We start from the raw sequence: 12228 nt of genomic DNA, 5'->3' as shown, positions 1-12228 counted from the left end.
GAGGAATAGGCAGCAGAGGTTAGGGATGGGGAGAAATGGCGGCCAGTAATACTTGTTATGTCACGGTCAGCTATCTGTGTGGTATAACAAGTCTTAGGTCAGGGTTAGGAGTTCCAGGAAGCCAATCTCAAGAAACATCAACAGGGACATGAACATACTGAGAGAATGAGGCAAGCATGACCTCTGCTTCTAACCACTACCCCTATCACCAACACTCCACTTCCCCACAAACCTCCATTTCAACCCTAGGTTTTGTAAGCTGGAGCGCTTGCTGTAACGAGGACCAAAGCTGTCCCTCTCCTGCCCCCTTGTGGCCACTGGGGGAAAGGTGTTGGCTGAAAAGTACCAAATGATCTTTGCCACATGGAAGTACCACCAGAAACTTCAAGCCTTGCTCTTGGGGTCTTGGATTCTGGTCTGGACTTTATCCTCTTATAATCCAACAGAACCTCAGTCTGGCTACTCTGCTCTTATTCCTTTATTTATTCAGGCTACTGCAATGCCCGACCTGTAGACCATAAGGCAGCACAAACAGCAGGGAAGGTGTTCTCCATTCTGTCTTGGCCGACATGCCCCTTGAGATAGAGAAGTCCACACATCCAACTTCCCTGTCCCTTGGGTCAAATCCTGAAACTGAGGCCCCTGCTGAGTCCCATCCATGTACCTTCCCCACACTCCCTTGAGTTCTTTACCATTTGAATCTCCTAGTCATTCCAGATCATACTCCGGAGGGAGTCATTCCCTCCACATACAGGGAACCTACTCTGCCTTCTCCCACCTCACTCACACCTTCTCTCGTGCTAATGTACACCTGATATCATCCTTGACACCATATAGGTGGATAGTTTGTTCTACCTGGGTGGCATAATTTAGATATGGACAAATGTTAACAACCAAGCTTTCAAATGAAGAGATTTCATACTAAAAACCTGATTTTCTAGCACTTCCTTTGGAAAGCAGAAGTCTTGTTTAGCTGCCATTCCTTCCTGGTAGAAGCCGAGAAGCAACCCAGCCTTGGCTCTCATCCGTTTTTCAATCTTCTTATCCTAGATGATGTCACCAATCTGCTAGCACTGTGGGCTCTAGGGCCTGCATCGACAGGCTCAGCCACTGCACAGCCTTGCTTCTTGGCGTGTCTTGGAATGGATAGAGCATAGCCCAGTTACTTACATCTAGAATAGAGAAACTTGGAGCCAGAGAGGTGGCTCAGCAGGTGAAGCATTTTTTTTTAAATGCAAGCCTGGTGACCTGATTTTAAGTCTGGAACCCCTTTGACAGGTAGAGGGACAAAACTGACTCCACAAAGTTGTTCTCTGATCCCCATACACACACTGTGGCACATACATCCACACACAATAAGAAGTAAACATTATAAAACAAAATAAAATAGAAAAGAAGGCCAGATGTAGACACTAACATGATAGGGTATAGAAGGCAACGGAAAGCATGACAGAGGTATGATCTGGTGCTTTCTCTGCTGATACGTCAGTTCTTCTGACTGAGGAGATATCCCCCCCCCCTGCAGACTCCTGGGGAGGCTAGAGCTACAGTCACAGATGCCCCTTTGTCCTTCTGGCCTCTGGGCACATGGAAAGGCCCAATCGTATGGCCTCACAGGACTCTCTTGTCACAGCTGCTCACCAAAGACTCGAAGCAGAGGCTGGGCTGCCAGGAGGAGGGGGCTGCCGAGGTCAAGAGGCACCCCTTCTTCAGGAACATGAACTTTAAGCGCCTGGAGGCTGGGATGTTGGACCCTCCCTTCGTTCCAGATGTAAGTAGCCGCTGTTGCTCCCAGGAGCTCTAAAGTCATCTCTGCAAGCCATGCTTCCTATTGGATCCTGAGTGTGCCTTACACAGCACTTCAAATCGGCTAACCCATCTGCCCTCCTAGAGTACCAAAGATCGCTCACTGCCCCTTCCTACACTCTGGCTACTTTGTGGCCGTGTTACAGATCTCGATGTCAGAATGTACAGATGGCATGTGAACCCTGGAGCCCCCTTACTGGTTGTTCAGAGACTTAAGTACTCTCTCCAGAATAGGGTGCCTAGACAACCTTCAGGTCCTAGAAAATCCAGTGAAATCCAAGACACCTCCTGTTTCTGAATCTGCCAGATATACTGAAGGTTGAAATGAGACCAAAATGGAAAATGAGTATTGAGGACCATCCCAGTTTAACTGAACATCCACTGTCCGGTTCAATTAAGATTCTCCTGGAAGATACTGTACCGGGTCTGTATAGCATCAGGTTCACATTCACAAAGGAGCCCCACCCAGCAAGGACTTTTTGTGGTTGTGAACTTTCAAAGTCCCAGTAGATTAAGGTTCCTTGTTGGGGCCTTGGGGATGGAGCCAAGAACTATGGATGCTATAGAAACGTTGGGGATGGGAACTAGCTTGTGTTAGCTCATGAAAGTTGACGGATGTGGTAGGAATATCTTCCCAGCCCTCTTCTCAGTCACCTCAGGACAAGAGCCTGCAGTAGACCACGATGGGGATGTTGACACCTTAGCAACTGGTGAATAATACAAATCAGAGCTTTCTCAGACCCCTCTCCCAAAACCAGCTGTTAACCATTTGTTTGCACAGCAGTGAGGAAGTAAGGAACAATCTTTGCATCTTTGGTATTCTCCTGTAAGTGAAGGTTCCCTGATCATCCAGGGAGGAGGGCAGTAGCAGATTCGAGGAGCCAGGACTAGCTACTGGATGCTGAACAGTGTCCATGGTCACCCACTGGAGACCTCTGTAGCCAGATGTGGCATCCACATCATAGGTCCAACCAGCACCATACTAACCAGGTGTGACAGAATCACACTTGTGATCCCAGCACTGAGGAAGTGGAAGCAGAAGGATCAGAAATTCAAAATCGGGTTGGGGATTTAGCTCAGTGGTAGAGCGCTTGCCTAGGAAGCACAAGGCCCTGGGTTCGGTCCCCAGCTCCGAAAAAAAAAAAGAACCAAAAAAAACAAACAAACAAACAAACAAAAACAGAAATTCAAAATCATCCTTAGCTGTACAGCCTGTTTGAAAGGTCAGCCTGGACTACATGAGACCCTATCTCAAAAATGGGTAGAACAGCTGAGAAGATGTCTCGTTAATAACATGCTTGTTTGTCTTGCTAGTATGAGGACTTGAGTTCAATCCTCAGCACCCACATGAGGCTCTCTGGGGCTTACTGGCCAGCCAGTCGTGCAGAATTGGGAACTCCAAACCAAGAGGCCCTGTCTCAAAGGAAGGGTATGGTGTTCCTAAGAATGGCACCCAAAATTGCCCCACCCCAAGAAATACTAATCTTATACTTAGGTCCCAAATGGTCTTGGACCAAGCTTTGCCCATCAGAATTTTTCAAATTTTGTCGTTTGGTAGGTATTTTTAAGTTTGTTGAGAGCTGTGGTAGAGCCACTAATATCCCTAGACAATGTCTAGAGTAACAGCAAGGACACAACAGTTGTAGGCTGGGGCTTCGCAACCTCCTCCTGTCCTTGGACTACCTATTGCTATGGTGATGGGGTGAGATCACTCATGACATAGGATATATTTCAAAGCCTCTCCACATGCTCCAAGCTTTTTGCCGGGCTCCAAGGGATACTGGATTATTTCTTCCATGGAAATCTCAGTCTGAAGAAGTGAAATGTCAGCAAACACCCCTTAAATAAAATCGGGACTAGGAGTCACAGGAAAAGAATGGGAGGAGAGGGGAGGGGAGGTAGTGGAGGCAGCAGAGCTGAAAAAGTGTTACCCGGGACGTGGAGTGTTGCATGGGAGGGAGCATCTCTGATAATCAGTGCAGCTAGCCATCTGGGACTGTCCTTGTTTTATTGCCAGAAGTCTGAGGTACTGAACAAACAGGCATAGTTGTTCACCCTGGGTGTGACAGCACCCCCCCCCCACAACTAGGTTTCAGGGCTCCTCAGTGTACTGCATAGAAGTCAATATTCCCTTTCCCTGGCCCACAGTAAATGGTCCACATGGCACATGGCCCTTGCTCTGGACAGCCAAAGCCCTTAGCATATCATTGGGGTAGGTGGTGAAGGAAAATTGTGGGCCCCAGAAGATGATGACCACCCCCATCTTGTCTATCCTCTGCCCACAACCACCCATTCATAGTTCTCCTGACCTTCAGGTAGTAGCCACATTCATAATTCATAGGCACTATTACTGGCTTAATCTTTTTCACTTCACTTGACTTTTTTCAAAGCCAAAATAAATGTATCTAAAAAGAAAACCAGGAATATAATAGCCTGATAGGCTTTGGCTTGTTGAGATAAATTTTTATCAATACAAACATTTTTATCAATAAAAAAAATTTATCTGTATATCTCTGAGGGCAATCACAACTCCCAAGTTCCTGAACACATACCAGGGCCAGCTACATGAGCTTAGCATGTGTAGTGATCCTGGCCCTAGTTGACTCAATTTATTTATATTCACTTTATATCCTAATCACAGCCCCCTCCCTCTTCTCTTCCCAGTCCCACCCTTACAAATCCCTCCCCAGATAAAGGGAGCTCCCGGTGGGCAACCGCCCTTCTCTGGGGTATTTAGTTCCAGCAGGCACATCCTCTCTCATCGAGGCAGAGCCACATTGTCATAGCAGCTCATACTCAGCACAGCAGCAATATTCGAGCAGCACTATGGCCCAGGTGTTCCATTATTGCGATTTGCAGGAAGAAAACTAAGGCTCTGAAGACACAGATGGCTTTTCCCAAGGCCCCTAAATTTCACAGTGGAGACCACCTGCTTCAGAGTCTGTATTGAACACATGACTTCCTGCCCTGCATTTGAAGGAACTGGAACATACTCCGGCTGTCTTCTCTCTCTGGCATGTTTTGAAGCAGAGTCCCTCTTGTGCTTTTGCTCTGGTGCTAGGTCCAAAGCATCCATTCTATCTGTAGAAGAATGAACCACAGATTCCCAAAATGTAATGAGTACAACCTCTCTTCTAAAAGAGGAGGTATTCGAAATAGTGCTTGCTTCCTGATGCTCTGAGCTTCTCGGTGGCCAAGACAGCTGATGATTAAGGTGCCCAGAGATTCCAGAGAGTGTGAACTTAGACACAGAGGTAACCTCTCATCTACTTGGACTTACCTAGAAGGAGACCACAGGACTGTGATCTATGCGTATAAGCCGTAGTAAGAAGGAACTCTGGACTGGGCAGCTGGGTACCTCTAGCTCTCATTTCACTAGAACCTGGTCCCCTTGCTGGATCTGAGAGAGGGAAGCTCAGTCTGAGGACCCAAATGAGGAAGGCTAGGAACATGTCCCCACTGTTCTCCATCAAAGTCCTAAGGGCCAGGCTTGAGGACCTGACAGCCCCAGAGAGGGCCCATGTGATGGAGCCCTCTGTCTCTTATAGCCCCGGGCTGTATACTGCAAGGATGTGCTGGACATCGAGCAGTTCTCCACTGTGAAAGGTGTCAACTTGGACCATACGGACGATGACTTCTACTCAAAGTTCTCCACAGGCTCTGTGCCAATCCCATGGCAAAACGAGGTAGGCAAGGCATGCCACCAGCTTTTCTCCAAGAAGGGCGGATGTTCAGAGAAAATGGAAGTGCAAGTGCATAGAAGGGTCACTGGGTAGGGTAGAGGGGCTGACTGGGGTGGGTGTGGAAGCTAACAGCGTAGCTGAGAGAGAACAGGTGCTGAAAGCAGCAAGGTGCCTTCCCAGAAGGTCTACTGGAAATGGAAGGGAAAATGGAGTATTTTCTGGAGGCACAAATATTAAATTGAGGAAGTCAACCGATCTGAATGCTATAGGGATGATAGTCAAGTAAGCTGTAGAACTTGGTTTGGAGGGGGAAGAGTGTACCTCTGGTAGATTCTCTTCTTAGGGTAGAATTCTCTAGTAAGTTACAGAGGAGCCAGCAGGGCTGGAGAGAACGTATCCCAGAGGGAGGCGCTACAGGGGGAGCGCGGTTTTTCTGTTTTGCTTTTCAGATGATAGAAACAGAATGTTTCAAGGAGCTGAATGTGTTCGGACCCAACGGTACCCTCTCACCAGACCTGAACAGAAGTCAGCCTCCAGAACCACCAAAGAAAGGGCTGTTCCACAGACTCTTCAGGCGTCAGGTGAGAGAGCCAGCCTGGCCTTAGCGCTGGGGCTTCAGCCCCCTTCCATACCCCAGAGCTTCAGAATGCTTCCTGCCTGGGTGGCTTGGTAGCTTGGAATTGTTAGTTTGTCCAAAGCCCCAATACCCTTGTTGGTGATGGGACCCCTGCAGACAGAAGGGACCAGGACCCACATCAATACTGCTGGCACAGGGAAGTTGGTTCTTGTCACAGGGCTGTATTGTATACTGAAGGATGCTGAACATTACCAACCTCTGCCCACTAGACACAGGTAAACCCAGCTCCTCTTCTCCAATAGTCACCACTAAGTGCCCCTTGCATAGCAAAACCACCTCAGACTAGGAACACTGTCCTGTTGTTCAACCCTGGTACTTGCTAGCAGCCTAAGGAATTTTCCCATTGGAACAGACTTTTTTCCCTCAAAGTGTATGCCTAAAGGAAGGGTTGATATGGACCAAACGGAAGAACAACTCTGGGGAAGATAACCCAGGAGCCCCACTCCACAGCTACAAAGGTGCAGTTGCACCCCTTTTGTCCTGACCATTCAAGATGCTGGAGCCCTGTGATTCTCATCTTAGAGCTAGGGAGCCCCTCTCTACTTGTCTTCTACACAAGGGTGTGCCTGTGGTCCCTTGACCTGAAATCTTAGGTCTCTACCTCAGGTAACAGGGATGAAGGTAGTTATTTACAGAGATGCACTATATGAGACAGTTGTATCCACACACCTCAGCTTCCATCCAACAACTCATTCATCCTACCACCGTGTGTTAGGCACCTCCTGTGTACCAGGAGAGCAGCTGACTCACTACCTTTGGGTGTCCTTGTGAGGCGTGAACATGCCTATGGGCTCCATTGACCTGTTTCAGTTACATAAACTGAGGCTGAGAGAAGTCAAAGAACTTAACCCTAAGTCACATAGGATATTTGTTATCTGGGAAATGGCAGGAAGCATCTTCAGGCCCATGATAAGTGCAGTCTGAGCTCTGCCCCCTGCCAAGTTGTGTGTTTTCAATAAGAAGTTCATGTAAGTTTCACATCCTACTCTGTAATATAGTCATGGTTTTATAATACAATGAAATGTTTAAACGTTTCCATCAAGTAAAACTACAAGTTCTAGAAAGAAATTATTCTTTCCCTCTGCTTATAGATCATGGATCTTCCCAGGAACCAGATAAAATCCTCTGCTCAAGGAGCAGCCAGTAGACTCGGGTCTGCTGGGGAGAATGCACAAAAGCAAAGAGAGGCAGGCTGGAACATTCTGGCTTCTGCTTCCCCTGCTTCCATAGCTACCACTAATGAGTCATCCATTGACTTTGAGTTTACCAAGAACTGACTCTCTCCTTTCTTCTCCTCAGCATCAAAACAATTCCAAGAGTTCACCTACTCCTAAGACCAGTTGTAACCACCGCATAAATTCAAACCACATCAATTCAAACTCCACTGGAAGCAGCTAGTTTCAGCTCTGGCCTTGAAGTCAAAAGTGGAACCAGCTCAGAGCCTTCTACTTGGAAGCAGAACTTGTAACCAGGGGAGCTCCCACTGTGGCTCAGTGGCCAGGAAAGCTCCACTGGGAACCAGGATAGGATACTGTTCCCCCAATAACAAACCTCCAAGTTTCTCAAAGAAATTTCCACTCAGGTCTGTTTTCCAAGGTGGCCCCAAGCTGGGGTGGACTAGAATTTTCCTTGTTGAACATTGCAATAGAAACCCAATGGGATATGACAGCTTGCACGGATTTTAATAGCATCCCAACTAGAACTGAATTTTGTCTTTATTATTTTTAAAGGAAAGTTTTGTAAATTTCTCTATTGTCTCTGTTTACATTTTGTATATTTGTATTTAAATGAAAGTCAGACTTCGAGGGTGTATATTTTCTGTGCAGCCACTGTTAAGCCATGTGTTTTAAGACATTTTAGATTGGGGGGGGGTACAAAAATGTGACTCTAGATTTCCAGAGCCTCAAAAGAGAAAATGTTTTTATTAAATATAGAAAATATTTCACCTTTTACCTTTAAAGACCTGATTACATCTACCTACATCCACCTCTCTAGCTGTTTTCCCTTCCTTGTAGCTAATCACTCTCCTGTTGACTTGTAACAAGCTAAATGAAATGCCAGAATGCACTTGGGCCATCTCCCAACCCAAACACTCTTTATGAGCTATGACATCATTGGTAAGATGGGCAAGCTTTTGACATTGCAGCTTCATTGGCCTCGTTCTATAGGGCATCCAGCATGGAGGGTAAGGAATCCTAAATCATTGGAATAGAGATCTTGGCTGCTAAAAACAGTGGTTTTCTGTTGTGTTTGGGGACTTCTGTTATATATTCTTTGTAGGAGTTTGTACTGATGAAAATGACTAGTCATGGAAACCCAAGTGTTCTCAATTGTGGGACTATGGAAAAGTATGAATTAGGATCCATCCTGAGTGACTACCTCCAAGTTTGTTTAGTCCTTGGCTGGTCAGCAAACTGGTCACCAGACCATGAACCTTCATGCAACCCCACATATTTGTTGGCTTCTGTGAAGGAAGTCATCTCACCAGGAGTAGGATGCCTGAGAGCAAACCCAGGCACCAGTTGAATATAAGACAATCTCATTATCACTTCCCCAGGAGATGTGGACCAGAGGCTGGTTCTAATTGGGCACCTCAAAGTCACAGGCAAAAGTCACTCCTGTAAGACTTGCTGAGCTTACCTTTCTATCCCTGGGGAGCTGTCACCTAGCCCCTGAAGTCCTTGGAGGTGACAAGGTACACATTTGATCTCACCTTCCCACCAGGACAGGGTAAGCAGCTAGACTCATTGCTCCCTGGGAAGCTGAAACTCTGAGTATGCCTGTCTCAAAACTGGTCTCAGCCACCAATTACTGGGTTGTTTTTTTTTTAACAGGGTGAGAGAGGTGCTACCTGAATCAGCCCCTGTTACAATGCGGACTCCTGGTCTATACCCCAAGCTTACTATGTGATGATCCTCATTTTGTAGTTCAGGCTGGTTTCAAACACAAAATCCTCCTGCTTCAGCCTCTGGAGTTCTAAGATTACAAGTGCATACTATCATGGAAACTGTATCTTTACTAAGCATCTCAGACCTAGGTGCATATCCCCTTGCCCCCTTGCCCCATACTATAGTGTTGAGAACCATCCTCCAGGCCTGTGACTGTGGCCATTCCAAATGTGTCTTTTTGAGGGACCTACAACTTTGGGGCTTGGGTCTGTCAGGAGGAAAATCCCGAGCATGCCAGTCTCATATCTTTGATTCCAAGCTCTCCCAGGGCTCACTGCTAGAGAAGAGCCTTTGGGAATGATCACCCTGAAATCATTTAACCATGAGAGAAGAAACAGCCAGGCTCCGTGGTGCAAGATTAACTTCAAGCCAGGCTTCCAGGCTACTTCTGAACTTTTCTTGGGCTGAACATGAAGCAAATGCTAACGACCATATCCAGGCTCTACTGGGGCGCAGGACACTCAGTACCTCCAGATAATCGAGCCCTTGCTGACACTTCTTCCTTGAGGAAAAGAAGAATTATCATCTTCCTGGGATGGTCATCAGCCCTAGCTACACACAACCTCTGCCTCCTCCTTACAGGTTCGTTCCTATTTCCCCATCCATGGCCGTTTAACTCTTGCCTAGTAGGTAACTCTTAGGAAGCAGTTTTTCCTTAGGCCTCCAAGTCAAAGCAATGTCCATTTGCAGCAGAGAATCCCCAGTAAGCTAAAGAGTGAATGCAAGTCTGGCTGCCAAGAGCCATCATGAGGTCCTGAGAGGCCTGTGGGAGGTGAGGATAGTCATGTGTCAGTCTCTCACTCATGGCCTCATAACAAGAGAACTGGCTCTCCTGCCTGTTTCTATAGCTGCATTTTTAGAAGGTATTTTTTCTTTTGTTTAATGGAAACAAGCCCTCTGCTCTTTCACCTGTCCAGGAGAAAGTATGTGTAGATAAGTGAACAGATGACACTCTGTTGTGCATTTGAGCTTTTTGCAAAAGAGCCTTTCTTCGAGTGTGGCATTTTTTTCACAAAATTTCCACTGACTTGGACTGAGAAGCTTCTCCGCTTTTGCTGTTTGGGAGATGGGCCTTTTGCTATGATCATTCTGACTTACAATGTCCATTAAAACCTTTAGGAGAGGTCTCAGAATATCATTCCAGAGTATCAAGAAGGCCTGATCCCTGTCTTCCAGGAGGATGGTGTCTGTCCTCTACTTGAGCCTGAACCACACGGTTCTATGCTCACCCAACTGTCTAGGGGCTGAGTCTGGCTGCAGCTGCAGGGCTGGTCTCTAAAATGTGTTGTCCTCTTAGAGGGGCAGGCAGCAAGAGGCTTGCCACACAGACACAAGACAGGTAGCTACAGTAACAGCCATGCCTCACAGTTGCTGACCCATGATGTTTCTGATGAGTCCACATGCATGGGGGCATGTGCACAGCACATCTTTGCAGTAGAGGAGCAAATAAGATCATAACTGAGGCCAGCCCCTAAGAAAGCTGAGGTCAGAAAGTTTCCGTGGAACTTAGCCCCGCTGTTGAAGTTCATTCTTTTCTTTTGAACCATGTACTTTCTTGAAAACCTGGCTCTACTTTCTATCAAATTCACGGAGCTACTAACCTCAACATAGGGCAGGCATTGCAGCCTCCTGTAGCCTCACATTCTAAGCCTTGATAAAGGAAATGGTGGCAGCTTCTTTGGACAACTAGAGTTTACAAGAGAGGAAGAGAAAAAAAGACTCAACACTGGACTCTTCTCGTGAGCTATTGTGTGCTTGCTTTTCTCGCTCTACCCTTTCCAAGGGTCTCCAGTTTTCATAACCCAGTACCCTGAGATAAGACCTTATTGCTTCTTAGATTTTGCTATGGAAAAACAGTATAAAGCCTCTTCCTTCAGACTACAATTGGTATGCCTACCCTTGGACCACCTTCTGTACCTATTTATACAACCAGCCACCCAGCTATCGAAGTTGACAGGCATGTAGGCTAGATCCTGCATAGGCACATGTGGTGCCTCCTCTGAAAAGTCTCGACTCAGGACAATGATTTAATCTATGACAAACTAGCTCACCCTAGGAGAGAAGTATCCTTTATCCTACAAGAAGATGCTGGGCATTTTTCCAGTTCATTGACACACCATCCTATAATAGATCACAAGTAAATGTTGTCCATTAGAAGGGCATTGTGGCTACTGGCATTGTTATATTATTATAACTATTTTCCAAAGGTTTCTATTTTTCCCCAGGAGATTTTAGCATTAATAAATGATTGCGGTTCCATCTTGGAGGTTATTGTCAATGATTACAGCTTTTGTTGTGCTGCTCTGAACCTCTCATGTTCCGTTCACTATGTCACAGTGCCACCTTGTCTAGCCACAACCACTGTTATTTTATAGAGAAATAAATTCCTTAATGATCATGACATTGCAATTCTTTCCTTCTGTGGAGGCACTGACCTCTTTCTGTATGACAGTTGCCTGAAAAATGCCCACACTGTCTGCTGTGACCTTCCATTAATCTTTTCTCAAGCCAGTTCCACCCTGCCCAAATCTGGCCCACATACTGACCATATCTAGAACTGACATCACATGACCCAACTCTGGTAGACAGAACATAAGGAGGCCAGCAGAACTCGTATAGGCCGTCTGCTTTTGAACCCAAATGCTGTAGGTTCTTAGCCATGGGAACAAAGTTGACTGTCAGAGCTACACCAAGTGGCTCCTACAGGACACAGTAAAAACATGGGATTTGCAGCATACAGGCCTGTGCCTTGGAGGACCTGGTCCCCTGCCTATCTCTGGATCCTTAATGATATGGAGTGAAGATGGGGGCAGACCCCATGTTTTTCAGAGTAGTGGTGTTTAATTGTCCTGAGGAAGAGAACATTCCCTGTTTGACATTGGGGCCTGTGAGAGGTCCCCCTGGGAGTCTTTTGGTAAAGTGTTGCCCCATTTGTCTGTTGTTGATTTACATTCCCCAGTCCAAGGTTGGCCTTTGCCACATCTCTTGCACATTCCAAGCAGCTTTGGCTCCCTGTGGGGATTAATTGGGTTTTCTCTGCAGTTTCTTTTGAAATGACCCTACACACAACAATTAAGACACTTGAGATTTTGGATTGTCTCAAGGCCTCTAGTGATGGCTTCTGCTAAGGTCATATCAGGTGACCGAGGTCTAA

At 46.5% G+C, this 12228-nt stretch overlaps 1 protein-coding gene across 2 annotated transcripts in view; it reads left to right on the top strand.

Moving 5' to 3' along the window:
- Positions 1-11475, top strand: part of Grk5 (G protein-coupled receptor kinase 5) — a 199532-nt gene extending 188057 nt beyond the window's left edge. For both annotated transcript variants that reach the window (XM_032892211.1, XM_032892210.1), the window contains 4 exons: positions 1634-1771; positions 5355-5492; positions 5939-6070; positions 7426-11475. In XM_032892211.1, coding sequence (XP_032748102.1) covers positions 1634-1771; positions 5355-5492; positions 5939-6070; positions 7426-7524 — 507 coding nt within the window. In that variant the 3' untranslated portion in view covers positions 7525-11475. The remainder of the gene's footprint in view (positions 1-1633; positions 1772-5354; positions 5493-5938; positions 6071-7425) is intronic.
- The last annotated feature ends 753 nt before the right edge of the window (positions 11476-12228 follow it).

This window comes from Rattus rattus, chromosome 2 (genome assembly GCF_011064425.1).
Source record: "Rattus rattus isolate New Zealand chromosome 2, Rrattus_CSIRO_v1, whole genome shotgun sequence".
NCBI lineage: Eukaryota > Metazoa > Chordata > Mammalia > Rodentia > Muridae > Rattus > Rattus rattus.
Note: the sequence above shows the minus strand (reverse complement) of the source record. Positions and strands in the feature narration are given on the sequence as shown.